Source organism: Oncorhynchus keta, chromosome 10 (genome assembly GCF_023373465.1).
Source record: "Oncorhynchus keta strain PuntledgeMale-10-30-2019 chromosome 10, Oket_V2, whole genome shotgun sequence".
NCBI classification, from domain to species: Eukaryota; Metazoa; Chordata; class Actinopteri; order Salmoniformes; family Salmonidae; genus Oncorhynchus; species Oncorhynchus keta.
This window is the reverse complement of record NC_068430.1, coordinates 1,301,911-1,327,802: the sequence shown is the minus strand read 5'-3', so window position 1 is coordinate 1,327,802 and position 25,892 is coordinate 1,301,911. Positions and strand designations below refer to the sequence as shown.

The window sequence follows — 25,892 nt, the reverse complement described above, 5'->3', positions numbered from 1 at the left end:
TCTATTCCATGTCCAGGTGTTTCTATTCCATGACCAGGTGTTGCTATTCCATGTCCAGGTGTTTCTATTCCATGTCCAGGTGTTTCTATTCCATGTCCAGGTGTTTCTATTCCATGTCCAGGTGTTTCTATTCCATGACCAGGTGTTTCTATTCCATGTCCAGGTGTTTCTATTCCATGACCAGGTGTTTCTATTCCATGTCCAGGGTTCTGATATTCCATGTCCAGGTGTTTCTATTCCATGTCCAGGTGTTTCTATTCCATGACCAGGTGTTTCTATTCCATGTCCAGGTGTTTCTATTCCATGACCAGGTGTTTCTATTCCATGTCCAGGGTTCTGATATTCCATGTCCAGGTGTTTCTATTCCATGTCCAGATGCTTCTATTCCATGTCCAGATGCTTCTATTCCATGTCCAGGTGTTTCTATTCCATGACCAGGTGTTTCTATTCCATGTCCAGGTGTTTCTATTCCATGACCAGGTGTTTCTATTCCATGTCCAGGGTTCTGCTATTCCATGTCCAGGTGTTTCTATTCCATGACCAGGTGTTTCTATTCCATGACCAGGTGTTTCTATTCCATGTCCAGGTGTTTATATTCCATGACCAGGTGTTTCTATTCCATGTCCAGGTGTTTCTATTCCATGCCCAGGTGTTTCTATTCCATGACCAGGTGTTTCTATTCCATGTCCAGGTGTTTCTATTCCATGACCAGGTGTTTCTATTCCATGTCCAGGGTTCTGATATTCCATGTCCAGGTGTTTCTATTCCATGACCAGGTGTTTCTATTCCATGTCCAGGGTTCTGATATTCCATGTCCAGGTGTTTCTATTCCATGTCCAGATGCTTCTATTCCATGTCCAGGTGTTTCTATTCCATGACCAGGTGTTTCTATTCCATGTCCAGGGTTCTGATATTCCATGTCCAGGTGTTTCTATTCCATGTCCAGGTGTTTCTATTCCATGTCCAGGGTTCTGATATTCCATGTCCAGGTGTTTCTATTCCATGTCCAGGTGTTTCTATTCCATGACCAGGTGTTTCTATTCCATGTGCAGGGTTTCTGATATTCCATGTCCAGGTGTTTCTATTCCATGACCAGGTGTTTCTATTCCATGTCCAGGGTTCTGATATTCCATGTCCAGGTGTTTCTATTCCATGACCAGGTGTTTCTATTCCATGTCCAGGTGTTTCTATTCCATGTCCAGGTGTTTCTATTCCATGACCAGGTGTTTCTATTCCATGACCAGGTGTTTCTATTCCATGACCAGGTGTTTCTATTCCATGACCAGGTATTTCTATTCCATGTCCAGGGTTCTGATATTCCATGTCCAGGTGTTTCTATTCCATGTCCAGATGTTTCTATTCCATGTCCAGGTGTTTCTATTCCATGTCCAGGTGTTTCTATTCCATGTCCAGGTGTTTCTATTCCATGACCAGGTGTTTCTATTCCATGACCAGATGTTTCTATTCCATGTCCAGGTGTTTATATTCCATGACCAGATGTTTCTATTCCATGTCCAGGTGTTTCTATTCCATGACCAGATGTTTCTATTCCATGTCCAGGTGTTTCTATTCCATGACCTGGTGTTTCTATTCCATGACCAGGTGTTTCTATTCCATGTCCAGGTGTTTCTATTCCATGACCAGGTGTTTCTATTCCATGACCAGGTGTTTCTATTCCATGTCCAGGTGTTTCTATTCCATGACCAGGTGTTTCTATTCCATGACCAGGTGTTTCTATTCCATGTCCAGGTGTTTCTATTCCATGACCAGGTGTTTCTATTCCATGTCCAGGTGTTTCTATTCCATGACCAGGTGTTTCTATTCCATGTCCAGGTGTTTATATTCCATGACCAGGTGTTTCTATTCCATGTCCAGGTGTTTCTATTCCATGTCCAGGTGTTTCTATTCCATGTCCAGGTGTTTCTATTCCATGACCAGGTGTTTCTATTCCATGACCAGGTGTTTCTATTCCATGTCCAGGTGTTTCTATTCCATGTCCGGGTTCTGCTATTCCATGTCCAGGTGTTTCTATTCCATGTCCAGGTGTTTCTATTCCATGACCAGGTGTTTCTATTCCATGTCCAGGTGTTTCTATTCCATGACCAGATGTTTCTATTCCATGTCCAGGTGTTTCTATTCCATGACCAGGTGTTTCTATTCCATGTCCAGGTGTTTCTATTCCATGTCCAGGTGTTTATATTCCATGACCAGGTGTTTCTATTCCATGTCCAGGGTTCTGATATTCCATGTCCAGGTGTTTCTATTCCATGTCCAGGTGTTTCTATTCCATGTCCAGGTGTTTATATTTCATGACCTGGTGTTTCTATTCCATGTCCAGGGTTCTGCTATTCCATGTCCGGGTTTTTACATAATGCGTAGATCCTTCATCCATGTGGTGATAGAACCTTGTCCTCACCAGTACATCCTCGTTTTTGCAATACTAAAATAGGACACCACTATAACCGATCTGGCTACCATGTTCGTGTGCGGAAAGGTTAATTCATTTTGAATGTTATATTGTTTTTGTGCATGTCTGAGTGATGTCCTATCGATTCCCAGTCCTTTTCATGTTTTCACGCACAGCACCAGTCAAAAGTTTGGACACACCTACTCATTCCAGTTTGGACACACCTACTCATTCCAGTTTGGACACACCTACTCATTCCAGTTTGGACACACCTACTCATTCCAGGGATTGTCTTTGTTTTTACTATATTCTACATTGTAGACATCAAAACTATAAAATAACACATACTGTATGGAATCATGTCGTAACCAAAAAAGTGATTTTTTTTATATTTGAGATTCTTCAAAGTAGCCACCTTTTGTCTTGATGACAGCTTTGGCATTCTCTCAACCAGCTTCACGAGGTAGTCACCTGGAATGCATTTCAATGAACAGATGTGCATTGTTAAAAGTTCATTTGTGAATTTCTTTCCTTCTTAATGAGTTTGAGCCAATCAGTTGAGTTGTGACAGGGTAGGGGTGGTATACAGAAGATCGCCCTATTTGGTAAAAGACCAAGTCCATATTATGGCAAGGACAGCTCAAATAAGCAAAGAGAAACGACAGTCCCTCATCATCATTTAAGACATGAAGGTCAGTCAATCCAGAACATTTCAAGAACTTAGATAGTGCAGAGTGCAAGTTAATTATCTCACATCTCAGAAAATATTTGTGATGTTGTACTTCTTGTTGACGAAATTCATGCTAATGTTGGGTTTTTGAGCTAGCGCCCAATACACTCCCATTCATTCCTTGAAGGAGAGCGCTCCTTGTCCCAGAATCGCCCAGAATGCACCGCGTGGTCCATTGACGCAGCATGGGCAACGTTTCCCATCTCCTCAAAAGTATATTTGCCGTTGCGAATGTCAGGCAAATCGATCTGCAGATTGAACATGGCGAGATTGTAGACTCCTAAAGTGCAGTTTGTTTAGGTGATTTTACAGCTAACTAGGTACTTTACATGCTGATATTGTCTTTAGTATTATGCTTGAAGCTACCTACCTAGCTAGCCAGCCAGCCCATAGAGAGAGCATTGTACTGTGGATGTTGTACACGACTTTAGCTACAACAGATTTCCACAAATATTTTCAATTTTGCTACCCAACCTTATTATAATACAGACCTCCCTCAGACCCTTCTCAGACCCCCTCTCAGACCCCCTCTCAGACCCCTCTCAGACCCCCTCTCAGACCCCCTCTCAGACCCCTCTCAGACCCCCTCTCAGATCACTCTCAGATCCCTTCTCAGATCCCCTATCAGACCCTCCTCAGACCCCCTCTCAGATCCCTTCTCAGACCCCCTCTCAGACCCCCTCTCAGACCCTCCTCAGACCCCCTCTCAGATCCCCTATCAGACCCTCCTCAGACCCCCTCTCAGACCCCCTCTCAGACCCCCCTCTATCTGGCAGTTCTATCTGGACTCAACTAGAACAGTGACTATCTGCAGATGGAACACGCAGTTATTTACATAATAATGAGCATTCTGGCATTTCTCACATTAATGTAGGCCGTAACAGAGCCTTCATGGAGCTATGTAACACTACAGCACCCTGTAACAGGGCCTTCATGGAGCTATGTAACACTACAGCACCCTGTAACAGGGCCTTCATGGAGCTATGTAACACTACAGCACCCTGTAACAGGGCCTTCATGGAGCTATGTAACACTACAGCACCCTGTAACAGGGCCTTCATGGAGCTATGTAACACTGTAGCACCCTGTAACAGGGCCTTCATGGAGCTATGTAACACTACAGCACCCTGTAACAGGGCCTTCATGGAGCTATGTAACACTACAGCACCCTGTAACAGGGCCTTCATGGAGCTATGTAACACTACAGCACCCTGTAACAGGGCCTTCATGGAGCTATGTAACACTACAGCACCCTGTAACAGGGCCTTCATGGAGCTATGTAACACTACAGCACCCTGTAACAGGGCCTTCATGGAGCTATGTAACACTACAGCACCCTGTAACAGGGCCTTCATGGAGCTATGTAACACTACAGCACCCTGTAACAGGGCCTTCATGGAGCTATGTAACACTACAGCACCCTGTAACAGGGCCTTCATGGAGCTATGTAACACTACAGCACCCTGTAACAGGGCCTTCATGGAGCTATGTAACACTACAGCACCCTGTAACAGGGCCTTCATGGAGCTATGTAACACTACAGCACCCTGTAACAGGGCCTTCATGGAGCTATGTAACACTACAGCACCCTGTAACAGGGCCTTCATGGAGCTATGTAACACTACAGCACCCTGTAACAGGGCCTTCATGGAGCTATGTAACACTACAGCACCCTGTAACAGGGCCTTCATGGAGCTATGTAACACTACAGCACCCTGTAACAGGGCCTTCATGGAGCTATGTAACACTACAGCACCCTGTAACAGGGCCTTCATGGAGCTATGTAACACTACAGCACCCTGTAACAGGGCCTATGTAACACTACAGGTAACAGGGCCTTATGTAACACTACAGCACCCTGTAACAGGGCCTTCATGGAGCTATGTAACACTACAGCACCCTGTAACAGGGCCTTCATGGAGCTATGTAACACTACAGCACCCTGTAACAGGGCCTTCATGGAGCTATGTAACACTACAGCACCCTGTAACAGGGCCTTCATGGAGCTATGTAACACTACAGCACCCTGTAACAGGGCCTTCATGGAGCTATGTAACACTACAGCACCCTGTAACAGGGCCTTCATGGAGCTATGTAACACTACAGCACCCTGTAACAGGGCCTTCATGGAGCTATGTAACACTACAGCACCCTGTAACAGGGCCTTCATGGAGCTATGTAACACTACAGCACCCTGTAACAGGGCCTTCATGGAGCTATGTAACACTACAGCACCCTGTAACAGGGCCTTCATGGAGCTATGTAACACTACAGCACCCTGTAACAGGGCCTTCATGGAGCTATGTAACACTACAGCACCCTGTAACAGGGCCTTCATGGAGCTATGTAACACTACAGCACCCTGTAACAGGGCCTTCATGGAGCTATGTAACACTACAGCACCCTGTAACAGGGCCTTCATGGAGCTATGTAACACTACAGCACCCTGTAACAGGGCCTTCATGGAGCTATGTAACACTACAGCACCCTGTAACAGGGCCTTCACGGAGCTATGTAACACTACAGCACCCTGTAACAGGGCCTTCATGGAGCTATGTAACACTACAGCACCCTGTAACAGGGCCTTCATGGAGCTATGTAACACTACAGCACCCTGTAACAGGGCCTTCATGGAGCTATGTAACACTACAGCACCCTGTAACAGGGCCTTCATGGAGCTATGTAACACTACAGCACCCTGTAACAGGGCCTTCATGGAGCTATGTAACACTACAGCACCCTGTAACAGGGCCTTCATGGAGCTATGTAACACTACAGCACCCTGTAACAGGGCCTTCATGGAGCTATGTAACACTACAGCACCCTGTAACAGGGCCTTCATGGAGCTATGTAACACTACAGCACCCTGTAACAGGGCCTTCATGGAGCTATGTAACACTACAGCACCCTGTAACAGGGCCTTCATGGAGCTATGTAACACTACAGCACCCTGTAACAGGGCCTTCATGGAGCTATGTAACACTACAGCACCCTGTAACAGGGCCTTCATGGAGCTATGTAACACTACAGCACCCTGTAACAGGGCCTTCATGGAGCTATGTAACACTACAGCACCCTGTAACAGGGCCTTCATGGAGCTATGTAACACTACAGCACCCTGTAACAGGGCCTTCATGGAGCTATGTAACACTACAGCACCCTGTAACAGGGCCTTCATGGAGCTATGTAACACTACAGCACCCTGTAACAGGGCCTTCATGGAGCTATGTAACACTACAGCACCCTGTAACAGGGCCTTCATGGAGCTATGTAACACTACACACCCTGTAACAGGGCCTTCATGGAGCTATGTAACACTACAGCACCCTGTAACAGGGCCTTCATGGAGCTATGTAACACTACAGCACCCTGTAACAGGGCCTTCAGGGCCTTCATGGAGCTATGTAACACTACAGCACCCTGTAACAGGGCCTTCATGGAGCTATGTAACACTACAGCACCCTGTAACAGGGCCTTCACGGAGCTATGTAACACTACAGCACCCTGTAACAGGGCCTTCATGGAGCTATGTAACACTACAGCACCCTGTAACAGGGCCTTCACGGAGCTATGTAACACTACAGCACCCTGTAACAGGGCCTTCATGGAGCTATGTAACACTACAGCACCCTGTAACAGGGCCTTCATGGAGCTATGTAACACTACAGCACCCTGCAGGGCCTTCATGGAGCTATGTAACACAGCAGCTATGTAACATGTAACAGCACCCTGTACAACAGAGCCTTCACAGCACCCTGTAACAGCTATGTAACACTACAGCACCCTGTAACAGGGCCTTCATGGAGCTATGTAACACTACAGCACCCTGTAACAGGGCCTTCATGGAGCTATGTAACAGGGCCTTCTAGCAGTAACACTACAGCACCCTGTAACAGGGCCTTCAGGAGCTATGTAACACTACAGCACCCTGTAACAGGGCCTTCATGGAGCTATGTAACACTACAGCACCCTGTAACAGGGCCTTCATGGAGCTATGTAACACTACAGCACCCTGTAACAGGGCCTTCATGGAGCTATGTAACACTACAGCCTTCATGGAGCTATGTAACACTACAGCACCCTGTAACAGGGCCTTCAGCTTCTGTAGGTAACCCTGGGCTTATGTAACACTACAGCACCCTGTAACAGGGCCTTCATGGAGCTAGCTACAGCACCCTGTAACAGGGCCTTCTGGAGCTATGTAACACCCTGTAACAGGGCCTTCATGGAGCTATGTAACACTACAGCACCCTGTAACAGGGCCTTCACGGAGCTATGTCATGGAGCTATGTAACACTACAGCACCCTGTAACAGGTAACACTCCAAACCCTTCATGAGCTATGAATACAGCACACCTGTAACAGGGCCTGTTCATGGAGCTATGTAACACTACAGCACCCTGTAACAGGGCCTTCATGGAGCTATGTAACACTACAGCACCCTGTAACAGGGCCTTCACGGAGCTATGTAACAGCTAGCAATGGAGCTATGTAACACTACAGCACAGCTATGTAACACTACAGCACCCTGTAACAGGGCCTTCATGGAGCTATGTAACACACAGCACCCTGTAACAGGGCCTTCATGGAGCTATGTAACACTACAGCACCCTGTAACAGGGCCTTCATGGAGCTATGTAACACTACAGCACCCTGTAACAGGGCCTTCATGGAGCTATGTAACACTACAGCACCCTGTAACAGGGCCTTCATGGAGCTATGTAACACTACAGCACTGTAACAGGGCCTTCATGGAGCTAACACTACAGCACCCTGTAACACAGCACCCTGTAACAGGGCCTTCAGGGCCTTCATGGAGCTATGTAACATACAGCACCCTGTAACAGGGCCTTCATGGAGCTATGTAACACTACAGCACCCTGTAACAGGGCCTTCATGGAGCTATGTAACACTACAGCACCCTGTAACAGGGCCTTCATGCCAGCACCCTGTAACAGGGCCCTGTAACACTACAGCACCCTGTAACAGGGCCTTCATGGAGCTATGTAACACTACAGCACCCAGCCTTCATGGAGCTATGTAACCCTTCATCCCAACTATGTAACACCTTCATGGAGCTATGTAACACTACAGCACCCTGTAACAGGGCCTTCATGGAGCTATGTAACACTACAGCACCCTGTAACAGGGCCTTCATGGAGCTATGTACACTACAGCACCCTGTAACAGGGCTTCATGGAGCTATGTAACACTACAGCACCCTGTAACAGGGCCTTCATGGGCTATGTAACACTGCACAGCATGGCTATGTAACATCCCAAACAGCACCCTGTAACAGGGCCTTCATGGAGCTATGTAACACTACAGCACCCTGTAACAGGGCCTTCATGGAGCTATGTAACAGCTTCAGCACCCTGTAACAGGGCTGTGAATGCATCCCAAACGGCAGCCATGTAACACTACAGCACCCTGTAACAGGGCCTTCATGGAGCTATGTAACACTACAGCACCCTGTAACAGGGCCTTCATGGAGCTATGTAACTCTGCAGCTTCTGTAGCACCCTAACAAACCCTGCTAGCTTCACCCGTATTGGCTGTGAATGCATCCCAAACGGCACCCGTTCCATAACACTACAGCACCCTGTAACAGGGCCTTCACGGAGCTATGTAACACTACAGCACCCTGTAACAGGGCCTTCATGGAGCTATGTAACTCTGCAGCTTCTGTAGCCCCTCCAAACCCTGCTAGCGTATTGGCTGTGAATGCATCCCAAACGGCACCCGTTCCATAACACTACAGCACCCTGTAACAGGGCCTTCACGGAGCTATGTAACACTACAGCACCCTGTAACAGGGCCTTCATGGAGCTATGTAACTCTGCAGCTTCTGTAGCCCCTCCAAACCCTGCTAGCGTATTGGCTGTGAATGCATCCCAAACGGCACCCGTTCCATAACACTACAGCACCCTGTAACAGGGCCTTCATGGAGCTATGTAACACTACAGCTTCTGTGAGCCAACCCTGCTGTTCAGTGGCTTCATTGGCTGTGAATGCATCCCAAAGTTCCATAACACTACAGCACCCTGTAACAGGGGCTTCATGGAGCTATGTAACACTACAGCTATGTAACATCACCTCCAAACCCTGTAACAGGGTTACTCTGCAGCTTCTGTAGCCCTCCAAACCCTGCTAGCGTATCGGCACTGTAACAATGCATCCCTGTAACAGGGCCTTCTGGAGTTCCATAACACTACAGCACCCTGTAACAGGGCCTTCACGGAGCTATGTAACACTACAGCACCCTGTAACAGGGCCTTCATGGAGCTATGTAACACTACAGCACCCTGTAACAGGGCCTTCATGGAACTATGCCCCTCCAAACCCTGCTAGCGTACCCCCTGTGAATGCATCCTCCCGGCACCCGTTCCATAACACTACAGCACCCTGTAACAGGGCCTTCATGGAGCTATGTAAACTGCAGCTCCTGTAAGCCCCTCCAACCCTCCCCCTGTGAATGCATCCTGTAAACGGCACCCGTTCCATAACACTACAGCACCCTGTAACAGGGCCTTCCGGAGCTATGTAACACTACAGCACCCTGTAACCCTTCATGGAGCTATTAACTCTGCAGCTTCTGTAGCCCCTCCAAACCCTGCTAGCGTATTGGCTGTGAATGCATCCCAAACGGCACCCCAGGGTTCCATAACACTACAGCACCCTGTAACAGGGCCTTCATGGAGCTATGTCCCCTGCTAGCCCCTCCAAAGCTTCTGCATAAACCCCTCAGAAACCATGCTCTCCTGGCTGTGAATGCATCCCAAACGGCACCCGTTCCAGAAACCATGGTAACCTTCCAGTAGTGATCTCAGCCATTTGTGAGCCAGCCTGTGTGTCACTCAGAAACCATTCTTCCAGCTCAGATAATAAGGGCTCATAATAATATATGCCATCACCCCTGCTAGCGTATTGGCTTGAATTCCCTGGTGACTTACAGTCATGTGTAACATACATTCTAGCTTCTGTAGCCCCTGGGTGGTCAGAATCTCCCCCCACCTCCCCTCAGAAACCACAGCCTTCCATGCTACAGCACCCTGTAACCCTCAGAAACTAGCTCCGTTCCAGAAACCAGGGCCTTCAGATCTCCCCCACCTCCCCTCAGAAAATTCCCACCCGTTCCATGAGATCCATGGTCCTCAGAAACTAACTACACCCCCTCAGATCTCCCACCGCCTCCCCTCAGAAACTAAGCTCCCCCTCAGATCTCCCCCTGCCTCCCCCTCAGATCTCCCCCACCTCCCCCTGAGAAACTAATCCCCCCTCAATCCCCCGCCCCCCTCAGATCTAATCCCCCTCAGATCTCCCCCGCCTCCCCCCCTCAGAAACCATTCTCCTCCCCTTAGATCTCCCCCCGCCTCCCCCTCAGAAACCATTATTCTAATCCCCCTCAGATCTCCCCCTGCCTCCCCTCAGAAACTAATCCCCCTCAGATCTACCCCCACCTCCCCTGAGAAACTAATCCCCCTCAGATCTCCCCCTGCCTCCCCCTCAGAAACCATTCTCCTCCCCTCAGATCTCCCCCCGCCTCCCCCTCAGAAACCATTCTCCCCCCTCAGATCGCCCACCGCCTCCCCCTCAGAAACCATTCTCCTCCCCTCAGATCTCCCACCGCCTCCCCCGCAGAAACTATTTCTCCCCCCCCAGATCTCACCTCCCTCACCCTCAGAAACCATTCTCTCTCACCCCTGGATCTCCCATGGATCTCACCTCTCATTCCAAAAAGTTCACAATGCACAGTCACTCCTGTTAACAAGACTTAAGGGATCATGTTTAGTATGGCAACACGGTAGTGATGAGCTCGTACACAATTAGTGTTTTTCCATTACAGCTCCAGTGTTTTCACCAGAAGGCCATGTCCTGGCCGTTCTACCTCCCTAGGTGACAAAAAAATAAAATAGTGTTACCCAGCTCCTATCCCAGCAAAATGAATAGTGTACAATGTTGGCCAGCAGGGCTATTCTACAGCCCCATCCAGGTGGTCCCGTATAACTATTCTAATAGTGTCATGTATTGTCATGTATTGTCATGTCTTGTCCCTGTGCCTTCTCTTCTCTTCGTTTCCCCCTGCTGGTCGTATTAGGTTACTTTCTCTCTCTCTATCTCTCTCTCCCTCTATCGTTCCGTTCCTGCTCCCAGCTGTTCCTCATTCTCCTAACGACCTCGTTTACTCTCTCACACCTGTCCCCTCTTTTGCCCTCTGATTAAGTCTCTATTTCTCTCTCTGTTTCTGCTTCTGTCCTTGTCGGATTCTTGTTTGCTTTGCCCTTGTTCCGTGCTGTCGTATTCTGCCTCTTCATCAGATACTGCGTGTGAGCAGGTGTCTCTATCCTCTACGACCCGCGCCTACCCGAAGGGACCTGCAGTCTGTTGCCGCTAGCCCTGCAATTCTCCTCTACTACTAGAAGGGGGACTCTCCTGTAAAGATAGAGGATTTATGTTTTCCCTGTTTGGACATTAAAAGACTCTGTTTCTGTTAAATCGCTTTTGGGTCCTCACTCACCTGCATAACAGAAGAATCCGACCAAGAATGGACCCAGCGACTTCGGATCCTCGCTACTCAGCCGTCGAGATCCAGGGAGCGATGCTAGGCAGACACGAGCAGGAATTGTCTGCTGCTCGACATGCCGTTGAGACCCTGGCCGCCCAAGTCTCCGACCTCTCAAAACATATTCACAATCTCCGCCTCGATCCACCAGCTACTTCCAGGGCTTCCGAGTCTCCGGAGCCCAGAATTAATAACCCACCGTGTTACTCTGGGCAGCCCACTGAATGCCGCTCTTTCCTCACCCAGTGTGATATTGTGTTCTCTCTCCAGCCCAACACGTACTCCAGGGGTACAGCTCGTATCGCCTACGTCATATCTCTCCTTACTGGACGGGCTCGTGAGTGGGGCACGGCAATCTGGGAGGCAAGGGCTGAGTGTACTAACCGGTATCAGAACTTTAAGGAGGAGATGATACGGGTTTTTGATCGTTCAGTTTTTGGGAAAGAAGCTTCCAGGGCCCTGTCTTCCCTATGTCAAGGTAATCGATCCATAACGGATTACTCTATAGAGTTTCGCACTCTTGCTGCCTCCAGTGACTGGAACGAGCCGGCGTTGCTCGCTCGTTTTCTGGAGGGTCTCCACGCGGAGGTAAAGGATGAGATTCTCCCCGGGAGGTTCCTTCCAGCGTGGATTCTTTGATTGAACTCGCTATTCGCATAGAACGACGGGTAGATCTTCGTCACCGAGCTCGTGGAAGAGAGCTCGCGTTATCCGTTTCCCCCTCTCCGCATCACTACCATCTTCCTCCACTGGCTCAGGTGCTGAGCCCATGCAGCTGGGGGTATTCTGTCTCTATTGCGGTTCCGCTGGTCATTTTGTCACTTCATGTCCAGTAAAAGCCAGAGCTCATCAGTAAGCGGAGGGCTACTGGTGAGCGCTACTACTCAGGTCTCTCCTTCAAGATCCTGTACTACCTTGTCGGTCCATCTACGCTGGACCGGTTCGGCAGCTTCCTGCAGTGCCTTGATAGACTCTGGGGCGGAGGGTTGTTTTATGGACGAAGCCTGGGCTCGGGAACATGACATTCCTCTCAGACAGTTAAGGGAACCCACGGCCTTGTTCGCCTTGGATGGTAGTCCTCTCCCCAGGATTCAGAGTGAAACGCTACCTTTAACCCTCACTGTCTCTGGTAATCATAGCGAAACCATTTATTTTTAGATTTTTCGTTCACCTTTTACACCTGTTGTATTGGGTCATCCCTGGCTAGTGTGTCATAATCCTTCTATTAATTGGTCTAGTAATTCTATCCTCTCCTGGAACGTTTCTTGTCATGTGAAGTGTTTAATGTCTGCTATCCCTCCTGTTTCTTCTGTCCCCTCTTCTCAGGAGGAACCTGGTGATTTGACAGGAGTGCCGGAGGAATATCATGATCTGCGCACGGTCTTCAGTCGGTCCAGAGCGATACTCTCTGTCGGCTCCCGAACGTAAGGCTCTCGAAGATTATTTGTCTGTTGCTCTCGACGCCGGTACCGTAGTTCCTTCCTCCTCTCCCGCCGGAGCGGGGGTTTTTTTGTTAAGAAGAAGGACGGGACCCAGCGCCCCTGCGTGGATTATCGAGGGCTGAATGACATAACGGTTAAGAATCGTTATCCGCTTCCCCTTATGTCATCAGCCTTCGAGATCCTGCAGGGAGCCAGGTTTTTCACTAAGTTGGACCTTCGTAACGCTTACCATCTCGTGCGCATCAGGGAGGGGGACGAGTGGAAAACGGCGTTTAACACTCCGTTAGGGCACTTTGAATACCGGGTTCTGCCGTTTGGTCTCGCTAACGCTCCAGCTGTCTTTCAGGCATTAGTGAATGATGTACTGAGAGACATGCTGAACATCTTTGTTTTCGTTTACCTTGACGATATCCTGATTTTTTTCACCGTCACTCCAGAATCATGTTCAGTGGCATTGTGAATGTTGTAAATGAATATTGTAACTGGAAACAGCTGATATTTAATGGAATATCTACATAGGCGTAAAGAGGCCCATTATCAGCAACCATCACTCCTGTGTTCCAAAGGCACGTTGTGTTAGCTAATCCAAGTTTATCATTTTAAAAGGCCAACTGATCATTAGAAAACCCTTTTGCAATTATGTTAGTATCTGACAACTGTAGTTCTGATTAAAGAAGTAATAATACTGGCCTTCTTTAGACTAGTTGAGTATCTGGAGCATCAGCATTTGTGGGTTCGATTACAGGCTCAAAATGGCCAGAAACAAAGCACTTTCTTCTGAAACTCATCAGTCTATTCTTGTTCTGAGCAATGAAGGCTATTCCATGCGAGAAACTGCCAAGAAACGGAATATCTACGCTGTGTACTACTCCCTTCAAAACCACTGCAAACTGGCTCAAACTAGAATAGAAAGAGGAGTGGGAGGCCCCGGTGCACAACGTAGAAAGAGGACAAGTACATTAGAGAGTCCTCAAATGGCAGGTTCATTAAATAGTATTCGCAAAAAAACAGTCTCAATGTCAACAGCAAAGAGGCGACTCCGGGGTGCTGGCCTTCTAGGCAGAGTTCCTCTGTCCAGTGTCTGTGTTCTTTTATCGACCTTAATCTTTTCTTTTTATTGGCCAGTCTGACAGTCTTTTTCTTTGCAACTCTGCCTAGAAAGCCAGTATCCCGGAGTTGCCTCTTCACTCTTCAGTGTGCCATGTCTATGTACAACCTCTAAGGGCTACCACCCGGAGGAGTAACCAGGTGGTAGCCGGCTACTGATGTGTGGGTGGACCATTTCAGTTTGTCAGTGATGTGTACGCCGAGGAACTTAAAACTTTCCACCTTCTCCACTGTTGTCCCGTCGATGTGGATAGGGGGCTGCTCCCTCTGTTGTTTCCTGAAGTCTGCGATCATCTCCTTTTTTTTGTTGATGTTGAGTGTGAGGTTATTTTCCTGGCACCACACTCCGGGTGCCCTCAACTCCTCCCTATTGGCTGTCTCATCATTGTTGGTAATCAAGCCTACAACTGTTGTGTCGTCTGCAAACTTGATGATTGAGTTGGAGGCGTGCGTGGCCACACAGTCATGGGTGAACAGGGAGTACAGGAGAGGGCTGAGAACGCACCCTTGTGGGGTCCCAGTGTTGAGAATCAGGGAAGTGGAGATGTTGTTTCCTACCTTCACCACCTGGGGGCGACCCGTCGGGAAGTACAGGACCCATTTTCACAGAGCAGGGTTCAGGCCCATGGCCTCAAGCTTAATGATGAGCTGTGGTGTTGAATGCTGAGCTGAAGTCAATGAACAGCATTCTAACATAGTTCTTCCTCTTGTCCATGTGGGATAAGGCAGAGTGCAGTGTGATGGCAATTGCATTGTCTGTGGATCTATTGGGGCGGTACGCAAATTGAAGTGGGTCTAGGATGACATGGGGAGGTGGAGGTGATTACAATCCTTGACTAATCTCTGAAAGCACTTCATGATGACAGAAGTTACGGGGCGATAGTGATTTAGTTCTGTTTCCAGCTCCAAAGCTCTGGAGTCTCACTGGGCCGTGGCCTCAGTGTACCTGCTCTCACTTGGGGCCAAAGCCAGGACACATATTTTTCAGCTTGCATTTATATAACAATGGCTAATTGTGAGCATGGGCACCTAACACACAGTTAACACCTTCAAACACCACAAAGCAACAGTCTTGAGGTTGTTGATTCTGCTCTTCACAAGTCCTCAGTGTCATCCCTAATTATGAAAACACGGTTCCCAAAATATAACACAAGAGCCTACATAAACATTGCGACCAGCTCCCGCTCGCCAATTAGGCAGGATTAAGTCAAATTCACATAAATAGCCTATATGCCACTTGGTAAGAGAAACGTTCTTTTGTTTTTTTTGAACATAATTATATGAGGTGTTATGTGTTGTTGAAGGTGCGTCAGTTTTGGCTCAGAAAATGCTGGGGAAAAAAAGCAGATGACTCCTCTTCATAAGATGTTGCCGATGACGATTCAGGCTCCTACGCAACTTTGCAGTATATATATTTTTTTACTGTTATTAGCCCGGAATGTTCTTTGCATTATTACATACAGCCGGAAAATAATTGTGGGATATCAGAAAGAGCGGTAACTCAGGAATACGACTTTCCTGAACTGTATCCTTTTGTTCGTATCTTTTAAGGCGATTGAACTCATCCCAGAGGCTGCTCCAATACACTGCCGGCGGATAAGAGGTATTCAGACTTTTAGTCCGAAGTAGCACACCATCCACCGCTTCCAAGTATATTACTCGCTAATATTCAGTCGCTGGACAATGAAGTAGATAAGCTCAGGGCGAGGATCTCCTTCTTTCCAGATAGATATCAGGGACTCTGTTTCATGTATTCATGGCTCTCTCTGGATATACTGTCCCCATCCATACAGCCAGCTGGGACCGAGAGACTGAAACATGACTTATATCTCAAGGCCATCAAACTGTTAAACAGCCATCACTAACACAGTGAGGCTGCTGCCTATGTACAGACTTGACACCATTGGCCACTTTAATAAATGGATTACGAGTCACTTTAATAATGTTTACATGTCTTGCATTACTCCTCGTATATAATATATGTATATAATGTATTTTATACCATCTATTGCATCTGGCCTGTTCCTCTCGGTCATTGCTCATCCATATATTTTAAATGTATATATTCTTATTCCATTCCTTTACTTAGATGTGTGTGTATATTAGGTTGTTTTTGTGAAATTGTTAGATTCCAGAAGCACAAGTATTTCGCTACACTCGCAATAACATCTGCTAACCATGTGACCATTAACATCTGCTAACCATGTGTCCATTAACATCTGCTAACCATGTGACCATTAACATCTGCTAACCATGTGACCATTAACATCTGCTAACCATGTGACCATTAACATCTGCTAACCATGTGACCGATAACATCTGCTAACCATGTGACCAATAACATCTGTTAACCATGTGACCATTAACATCTGCTAACCATGTGTCCATTAACATCTGCTAACCATGTGTCCATTAACATCTGCTAACCATGTGACCATTAACATCTGCTAACCATGTGACCAATAACATCTGCTAACCATGTGACCATTAACATCTGCTAACCATGTGACCATTAACATCTGCTAACCATGTGACCATTAACATCTGCTAACCATGTGACCGATAACATCTGCTAACCATGTGACCAATAACATCTGTTAACCATGTGACCATTAACATCTGCTAACCATGTGACCAATAACATCTGTTAACCATGTGACCATTAACATCTGCTAACCATATGACCATTAACATCTGCTAACCATATGACCATTAACATCTGCTAACCATGTGACCGATAAAACTTGATTTGATTTGAAACACTAAAGTCTGGGCCTTCATGGTAGGCAAAACACCAGGTTAAGTCCTTAGTTGAAATTCACCAAATATGACCTTTAGATTTAACACAATAGGAGTGTTTGCATGCCTGTGGGCGTACGTATGTCTCCACGTATGTACGCGTCTCAGTACTCACACTCTCCGCTGTCCCCTCCCGGAGGCTGATAGAAGGACAGTCCCAGAGAGATCAGGGCAGCCACCTCCAAGATGATCAGAGTCACGTCCTGCAGGGCCTCCCATACTAACTGGAGGAAGGTCTTTGGCTTCTTCGGAGGTATAAGGTTTCCCCCATACACTTCTTTCCTCTTATCTAGGTCATCTCCTGTTAAGCCTGTTGGGAGAAAGAAAAGGCAGTGAGAAAGAATCTTGATTGGTCGTTTAGTTTGGTGTTTTAATAGAGGAAATTAGGGAAAGACCACCTGATTAAACCTGTTCTGTTTTCAAACATCAAACGTCCTGCTTTATGTCCCTCCTTCCCTCCCTTACACTCTCTCTCTCTCTCTCTCTCTCTCTCTCGCTGAATGGTGCTGCAATGGATAGCTGACCTTTTACTCTCCTGACCAATCCTGATGGTTTCTGTGATTATTTGCACTGATCTGAACTTTTTTTGTACATAATGTTTCCTATGACCGCAAATAACTGGACATTAGAACAGGGATCACTAACCTTGATTGGATGAAGATTTCTACTTCAAGGAGTCGGGGGCGCAGGGCATAATACTAGTGGTAATGGTAGAGATATTAGAGGTAGTAATACTACTAGTGGTAATGGTAGTAGAGATATTAGAGGTATAAATACTACTAGTGGTAATGGTAGTAGAGATATTAGAGGTAGTAATACTACTAGTGGTAATGGTAGTAGAGATATTAGAGGTATAAATACTACTAGTGGTAATGGTAGTAGAGATATTAGAGGTAGTAATACTACTAGTGGTAATGGTAGTAGAGATATTAGAGGTAGTAATACTACTAGTGGTAATGGTAGAGATATTAGAGGTATAAATACTACTAGTGGTAATGGTAGTAGAGATATTAGAGGTATAAATACTACTAGTGGTAATGGTAGAGATATTAGAGGTAGTAATACTACTAGTGGTAATGGTGGTAGAGATATTAGAGGTATAAATACTACTAGTGGTAATGGTGGTAGAGATATTAGAGGTATAAATACTACTAGTGGTAATGGTAGAGATATTAGAGGTATAAATACTACTAGTGGTAATGGTAGAGATATTAGAGGTAGTAATACTACTAGTGGTAATGGTAGTAGAGATATTAGAGGTAGTAATAATACTAGTGGTAATGGTAGAGATATTAGAGGTAGTAATAATACTAGTGGTAATGGTAGTAGAGATATTAGAGGTAGTAATACTACTAGTGGTAATGGTGGTAGAGATATTAGAGGTATAAATACTACTAGTGGTAATGGTAGAGATATTAGAGGTAGTAATACTACTAGTGGTAATGGTAGAGATATTAGAGGTAGTAATAATACTAGTGGTAATGGTGGTAGAGATATTAGAGGTATAAATACTACTAGTGGTAATGGTAGAGATATTAGAGGTATAAATACTACTAGTGGTAATGGTAGTAGAGATATTAGAGGTAGTAATACTACTAGTGGTAATGGTAGAGATATTAGAGGTAGTAATAATACTAGTGGTAATGGTAGAGATATTAGAGGTAGTAATACTACTAGTGGTAATGGTAGTAGAGATATTAGAGGTAGTAATACTACTAGTGGTAATGGTAGTAGAGATATTAGAGGTAGTAATACTACTAGTGGTAATGGTAGAGATATTAGAGGTATAAATACTACTAGTGGTAATGGTAGATATTAGAAGTAATACTAGTGGTAATGGTAGTAGAGATATTAGAGGTATAAATATACTAGTGGTAATGGTAGAGATATTAGAGGTAGTAATACTACTAGTGGTAATGGTAGATATTAGAGGTAGTAATACTACTAGTGGTAATGGTAGAGATATTAGAGGTATAAATTACTAGTGGTAATGGTAGAGATATTAGAGGTAGTAATATACTAGTGGTAATGGTGGTAGAGATATTAGAGGTATAAATACTACTAGTGGTAATGGTAAGTAGAGATATTAGAGGTATAAATACTACTAGTGGTAATGGTAGAGTAGAGTATAAATATTAGATGGTGGTAGATATTAATAAATACTACTAGTGGTAATGGTAGAGATATTAGAGGTATAAATACTACTAGTGGTAATGGTAGAGATATTAGAGGTAGTAATACTACTAGTGGTAATGGTAGTAGAGATATTAGAGGTAGTAATAATACTAGTGGTAATGGTAGAGATATTAGAGGTAGTAATAATACTAGTGGTAATGGTAGTAGAGATATTAGAGGTAGTAATACTACTAGTGGTAATGGTGGTAGAGATATTAGAGGTATAAATACTACTAGTGGTAATGGTAGAGATATTAGAGGTAGTAATACTACTAGTGGTAATGGTAGAGATATTAGAGGTAGTAATAATACTAGTGGTAATGGTGGTAGAGATATTAGAGGTATAAATACTACTAGTGGTAATGGTAGAGATATTAGAGGTATAAATACTACTAGTGGTAATGGTAGTAGAGATATTAGAGGTAGTAATACTACTAGTGGTAATGGTAGAGATATTAGAGGTAGTAATAATACTAGTGGTAATGGTAGAGATATTAGAGGTAGTAATACTACTAGTGGTAATGGTAGTAGAGATATTAGAGGTAGTAATACTACTAGTGGTAATGGTAGTAGAGATATTAGAGGTAGTAATACTACTAGTGGTAATGGGTAGAGATATTAGAGGTAGTAATACTACTAGTGGTAATGGTAGTAGAGATATTAGAGGTAGTAATACTACTAGTGGTAATGGTAGAGATATTAGAGGTAGTAATACTACTAGTGGTAATGGTAGTAGAGATATTAGAGGTATAAATACTACTAGTGGTAATGGTAGAGATATTAGAGGTAGTAATACTACTAGTGGTAATGGTAGAGATATTAGAGGTAGTAATACTACTAGTGGTAATGGTAGTAGAGATATTAGGTAGTAATACTATTAGTGGTAATGGTAGAGATATTAGAATAAATACTACTAGAGATAGTGGTAAGTGGTAATGGTAGAGATATTAGAGGTAGTAATACTACTAGTGGTAATGGTGGTAGAGATATTAGAGGTATATACTAGTGGTAATGGTAGAGATATTAGGTAGTAATACTACTAGTGGTAATGGTGTAGAGATATTAGGAGTAATACTACTAGTGGTAGAGATATTAGAGGTAGTAATACTACTAGTGGTAATGGTAGAGATATTAGAGGTAGTAATAATACTAGTGGTAATGGTAGAGATATTAGATGGTGGTAGAGATATTAGAGGTAGTAATACTACTAGTGGTAATGGTAGTAGTAATAATACTAGTGGTAATGGTAGAGATATTAGAGGTAGTAATACTACTAGTGGTAATGGTGGTAGAGATATTAGAGGTAGTAATACTACTAGTGGTAATGTAGTAGAGATATTAGAGGTAGTAATAATACTAGTGGTAATGGATATTAGTAGATATTAGAGGTAGTAATACTACTAGTGGTAATGGTGGATATTAGAGATATTAGAGGTAGTAATACTAGTGGTAATGGTAGAGATATTAGAGGTAGTAATACTACTAGATATTAGTAGAGGTATAAATACTACTAGTGGTAATGGTAGTAGAGATATTAGAGGTAGTAATACTACTAGTGGTAATAGAGGTAGTAATACTACTAGTGGTAATGGTAGAGATATTAGAGGTAGTAAATACTAGTGGTAATGGTAGTATATTAGTGTAATACTACTAGTGGTAATGGTAGTAGAGTTATTAGAGGTATAAATACTACTAGTGGTAATGGTAGAGATATTAGAGGTAGTAAATACTAGTGGTAATGGTAGTATATTAGAGGTAGTAATACTACTAGTAATGTAGTATTAGAGGTATAAATATTAGTGGTAATGGTAGAGATATTAATAACTACTAGTGGTAATGGTAGTAGAGTATAAATACTACTATATTAGAGTAGTAATACTACTAGTGGTAATGGTAGAGATATTAGAGGTAGTAATACTACTAGTGGTAATGGTAGTAGAGATATTAGAGGTAGTAATACTACTAGTGGTAATGGTAGATATTAGAGATATGGTAGAGATAGAGGTAGTAATACTACTAGTGGTAATGGTGGTAGAGATATTAGAGGTAGTAATACTACTAGTGGTAATGGTAGTAGAGATATTAGAGGTAGTAATACTACTAGTGGTAATGTAGTAGAGTGGTAATGGTAGTAGTAATACTACTAGTGGTAATGGTAGTAGAGATATTAGAGGTAGTAATACTACTAGTGGTAATGGTAGTAGAGTATAAATACTACTAGTGGTAATGGTAGAGAGATATTAGTAATACTACTAGTGGTAATGGTAGGTAGGTAGATATATTAGAGGTAGTATAATACTACTAGTGGTAATGGTAGTAGTAGATATTAGAGAGTAGTATAAATACTACTAGTGGTAATGGTAGTAGAGATATTAGAGGTATAAATACTACTAGTGGTAATGGTGAGATATTAGAGGTAGTAATACTACTAGTGGTAATGGTAGAGGTAGTAATACTACTAGTGGTAATGGTAGTAGAGATATTGGTAAATACTACTAGTGGTAATGGTAGAGATATTAGAGGTAGTAATACTACTAGTGGTAATAGTAGGTATAAATAATGGTAATGGGTAGAGATATTAGAGGTAGATAGTAATACTACTAGTGGTAATGGTGGTAGAGATATTAGAGGTAGTAATACTACTAGTGGTAATGGTGGTAGAGATATTAGAGGTAGTAATACTACTAGTGGTAATGGTGGTAGAGATATTAGAGGTAGTAATACTACTAGTGGTAATGGTAGAGATATTAGAGGTATAAATACTACTAGTGGTAATGGTAGTAGAGATATTAGAGGTAGTAATACTACTAGTGGTAATGGTAGTAGAGATATTAGAGGTAGTAATACTACTAGTGGTAATGGTAGAGATATTAGAGGTAGTAATACTACTAGTGGTAATGGTAGTAGAGATATTAGAGGTAGTAATACTACTAGTGGTAATGGTAGTAGAGATATTAGAGGTAGTAATACTACTAGTGGTAATGGTAGATATATTAGAGGTAGTAATACTACTAGTGGTAATGGTAGTAGAGATATTAGAGGTAGTAATACTACTAGTGGTAATGGTAGTAGAGATATTAGAGGTAGTAATACTACTAGTGGTAATGGTAGAGATATTAGAGGTAGTAATACTACTAGTGGTAATGGTAGAGATATTAGAGGTAGTAATACTACTAGTGGTAATGGTAGTAGAGATATTAGAGGTAGTAATACTACTAGTGGTAATGGTAGTAGAGATATTAGAGGTAGTAATACTACTAGTGGTAATGGTAGAGATATTAGAGGTAGTAATACTACTAGTGGTAATGGTAGAGATATTAGAGGTATAAATACTACTAGTGGTAATGGTAGTAGAGATATTAGAGGTAGTAATACTACTAGTGGTAATGGTAGAGATATTAGAGGTAGTAATACTACTAGTGGTAATGGTAGAGATATTAGAGGTATAAATACTACTAGTGGTAATGGTAGTAGAGATATTAGAGGTAGTAATACTACTAGAGGTAATGGTAGAGATATTAGAGGTAGTAATACTACTAGTGGTAATGGTAGAGATATTAGAGGTAGTAATACTACTAGTGGTAATGGTAGTAGAGATATTAGAGGTATAAATACTACTAGTGGTAATGGTAGAGATATTAGAGGTAGTAATACTACTAGTGGTAATGGTAGAGATATTAGAGGTAGTAATACTACTAGTGGTAATGGTAGAGATATTAGAGGTAGTAATACTACTAGTGGTAATGGTAGTAGAGATATTAGAGGTATAAATACTACTAGTGGTAATGGTAGAGATATTAGAGGTAGTAATACTACTAGTGGTAATGGTAGTAGAGATATTAGAGGTATAAATACTACTAGTGGTAATGGTAGAGATATTAGAGGTAGTAATACTACTAGTGGTAATGGTAGAGATATTAGAGGTAGTAATACTACTAGTGGTAATGGTAGAGATATTAGAGGTAGTAATACTACTAGTGGTAATGGTAGTAGAGATATTAGAGGTAGTAATACTACTAGTGGTAATGGTAGAGATATTAGAGGTAGTAATACTACTAGTGGTAATGGTGGTAGAGATATTAGAGGTAGTAATACTACTAGTGGTAATGGTAGAGATATTAGAGGTAGTAATACTACTAGTGGTAATGGTGGTAGAGATATTGTAATATCTGTAATACTGTAATATCTCTACCTACTATAACTATAACTAACTGTCAACTTCACACCTACATCAGTACTACAACCACCATCAACATTACTATTACTACTACTACTACTACTACTAACCACCATCAACATTACTATTACTACTACTACTACTACTACTACCAACCACCATCAACATTACTATTACTACTACTACTACTACTACTACTACTACTACTACTACTACTACTACTACTATTACTACTACTACTACTACTACTACTACTACTACTACTACCAACCACCATCACCCCATCATTAAACTACTACTATTACCATCACACCTACTAACATAACACTACTATTTGGAGTACCAATAACATAAGAATTATATTATTATAATAATAGTAATAATAGCAATATTAGTTTTATTAATAATGTGTTACTGCTTAATGACACCAATTTAATCGGTAATGAGTTGTTCTTGTTTTCCTCTGGGTTTAATAATTAAACGTTTGTATTAAATTCTTTGAATAATTAACTTCCTGGTCTGCCTCTATCTTCATATTTTCCTCTCTCCCCCTTAGTCTCCCTTTCCTTCTCTGTCTATTTGGCAGTGTTATTATGGGAACCATCAGACTGTAGTGATTAACTAACGGTGTTATTATGAGAGACATCAGACTGTAGTGATTAACTAACGGTGTTATTATGAGAGACTGAATAACGGGGAGGCAGGTAGCCTAGTGGTTAGAGTGTAGAGGCGGCAGGGTAGCCTAGTGGTTAGACTGTAGAGGCGGCAGGGTAGCCTAGTGGTTAGAGTGTAGAGGCGGCAGGGTAGCCTAGTGGTTAGAGTGTAGAGGAGGCAGGTAGCCTAGTGGTTAGAGTGTAGAGGCGGCAGGGTAGCCTAGTGGTTAGAGTGTAGAGGCGGCAGGGTAGCCTAGTGGTTAGAGTGTAGAGGCGGCAGGGTAGCCTAGTGGTTAGAGTGTAGAGGCGGCAGGGTAGCCTAGTGGTTAGAGTGTAGAGGAGGCAGGTAGCCTAGTGGTTAGAGTGTAGAGGCGGCAGGGTAGCCTAGTGGTTAGAGTGTAGAGGCGGCAGGGTAGCCTAGTGGTTAGAGTGTAGAGGCGGCAGGGTAGCCTAGTGGTTAGTGTGTAGAGGCGGCAGGGTATTCTAGTGGTTAGAGTTTAGAGGTGGCAGGGTAGCCTAGTGGTTAGAGTGTAGAGGTGGCAGGTAGCCTAGTGGTTAGAGTGTAGAGGCGGCAGGGTAGCCTAGTGGTTAGAGTGTAGAGGCGGCAGGGTAGCCTAGTGGTTAGATTGTAGAGGCGGCAGGGTAGCCTAGTGGTTAGAGTGTAGAGGAGGTAGGTAGCCTAGTGGTTAGAGTGTAGAGGCGGCAGGTAGCCTAGTGGTTAGAGTGTAGAGGCGGCAGGGTAGCCTAGTAGTTAGAGTGTAGAGGAGGTAGGTAGCCTAGTGGTTAGAGTGTAGAGGCGGCAGGTAGCCTAGTGGTTAGAATGTAGAGGTGTGTAGGGTAGCCTAGTGGTTAGAGTGTAGAGGCGGCAGGGTAGCCTAGTGGTTAGAGTGTAGAGGAGGTAGGTAGCCTAGTGGTTAGAGTGTAGAGGCGGCAGGTAGCCTAGTGGTTAGAGTGTAGAGGCGGCAGGGTAGCCTAGTAGTTAGAGTGTAGAGGCGGCAGGGTAGCCTAGTGGTTAGACTGTAGAGGCGGCAGGGTAGCCTAGTGGTTAGAGTGTAGAGGAGGTAGGTAGCCTAGTGGTTAGAGTGTAGAGGAGGTAGGTAGCCTAGTGGTTAGAGTGTAGAGGAGGTAGGTAGCCTAGTGGTTAGAGTGTAGAGGAGGTAGGTAGCCTAGTGGTTAGAGTGTAGAGGCGGCAGGTAGCCTAGTGGTTAGAGTGTAGAGGCGGCAGGTAGCCTAGTGGTTAGAGTGTAGAGGCGGCAGGGTAGCCTAGTGGTTAGAGTGTAGAGGCGGCAGGGTAGCCTAGTGGTTAGAGTGTAGAGGCGGCAGGGTAGCCTAGTGGTTAGTGTGTAGAGGCGGCAGGGTATTCTAGTGGTTAGAGTGTAGAGGTGGCAGGGTAGCCTAGTGGTTAGAGTGTAGAGGTGGCAGGTAGCCTAGTGGTTAGAGTGTAGAGGCGGCAGGGTAGCCTAGTGGTTAGAGTGTAGAGGCGGCAGGGTAGCCTAGTGGTTAGAGTGTAGAGGAGGTAGGTAGCCTAGTGGTTAGAGTGTAGAGGCGGCAGGTAGCCTAGTGGTTAGAGTGTAGAGGCGGCAGGGTAGCCTAGTAGTTAGAGTGTAGAGGCGGCAGGGTAGCCTAGTGGTTAGAGTGTAGAGGAGGTAGGTAGCCTAGTGGTTAGAGTGTAGAGGCGGCAGGTAGCCTAGTGGTTAGAGTGTAGAGGCGGCAGGGTAGCCTAGTAGTTAGAGTGTAGAGGAGGTAGGTAGCCTAGTGGTTAGAGTGTAGAGGCGGCAGGTAGCCTAGTGGTTAGAATGTAGAGGTGTGTAGGGTAGCCTAGTGGTTAGAGTGTAGAGG

At 44.3% G+C, this 25,892-nt stretch overlaps 1 protein-coding gene and 2 long non-coding RNA genes across 4 annotated transcripts in view; 2 read left to right on the top strand and 1 right to left on the bottom strand.

The window, feature by feature from the left end:
- LOC118381902 (plasma membrane calcium-transporting ATPase 2-like) overlaps positions 1-25,892 on the bottom strand; it is a 238,561-nt gene that overhangs the window by 134,831 nt on the left and 77,838 nt on the right. The window contains 2 exon segments of the mRNA XM_052526180.1: positions 16,095-16,110; positions 17,166-17,358. Of these exon segments, the coding sequence (XP_052382140.1) occupies positions 16,095-16,110; positions 17,166-17,358 (209 nt within the window).
- On the top strand, positions 1,397-2,302 carry LOC127932010 (uncharacterized). Of its 2 annotated transcripts, none has more exons than XR_008143539.1 (3): positions 1,397-1,434; positions 2,149-2,190; positions 2,233-2,302. It is a non-coding gene; the product is annotated as an uncharacterized LOC127932010 (long non-coding RNA). The 2 variants fall into 2 exon arrangements; XR_008143538.1 differs by lacking the exon at positions 1,397-1,434 and adding an exon at positions 1,901-1,938.
- LOC127932005 (uncharacterized) lies at positions 24,161-25,661 on the top strand. The gene is made up of 3 exons (XR_008143532.1): positions 24,161-24,498; positions 24,597-24,759; positions 25,151-25,661. It is a non-coding gene; the product is annotated as an uncharacterized LOC127932005 (long non-coding RNA).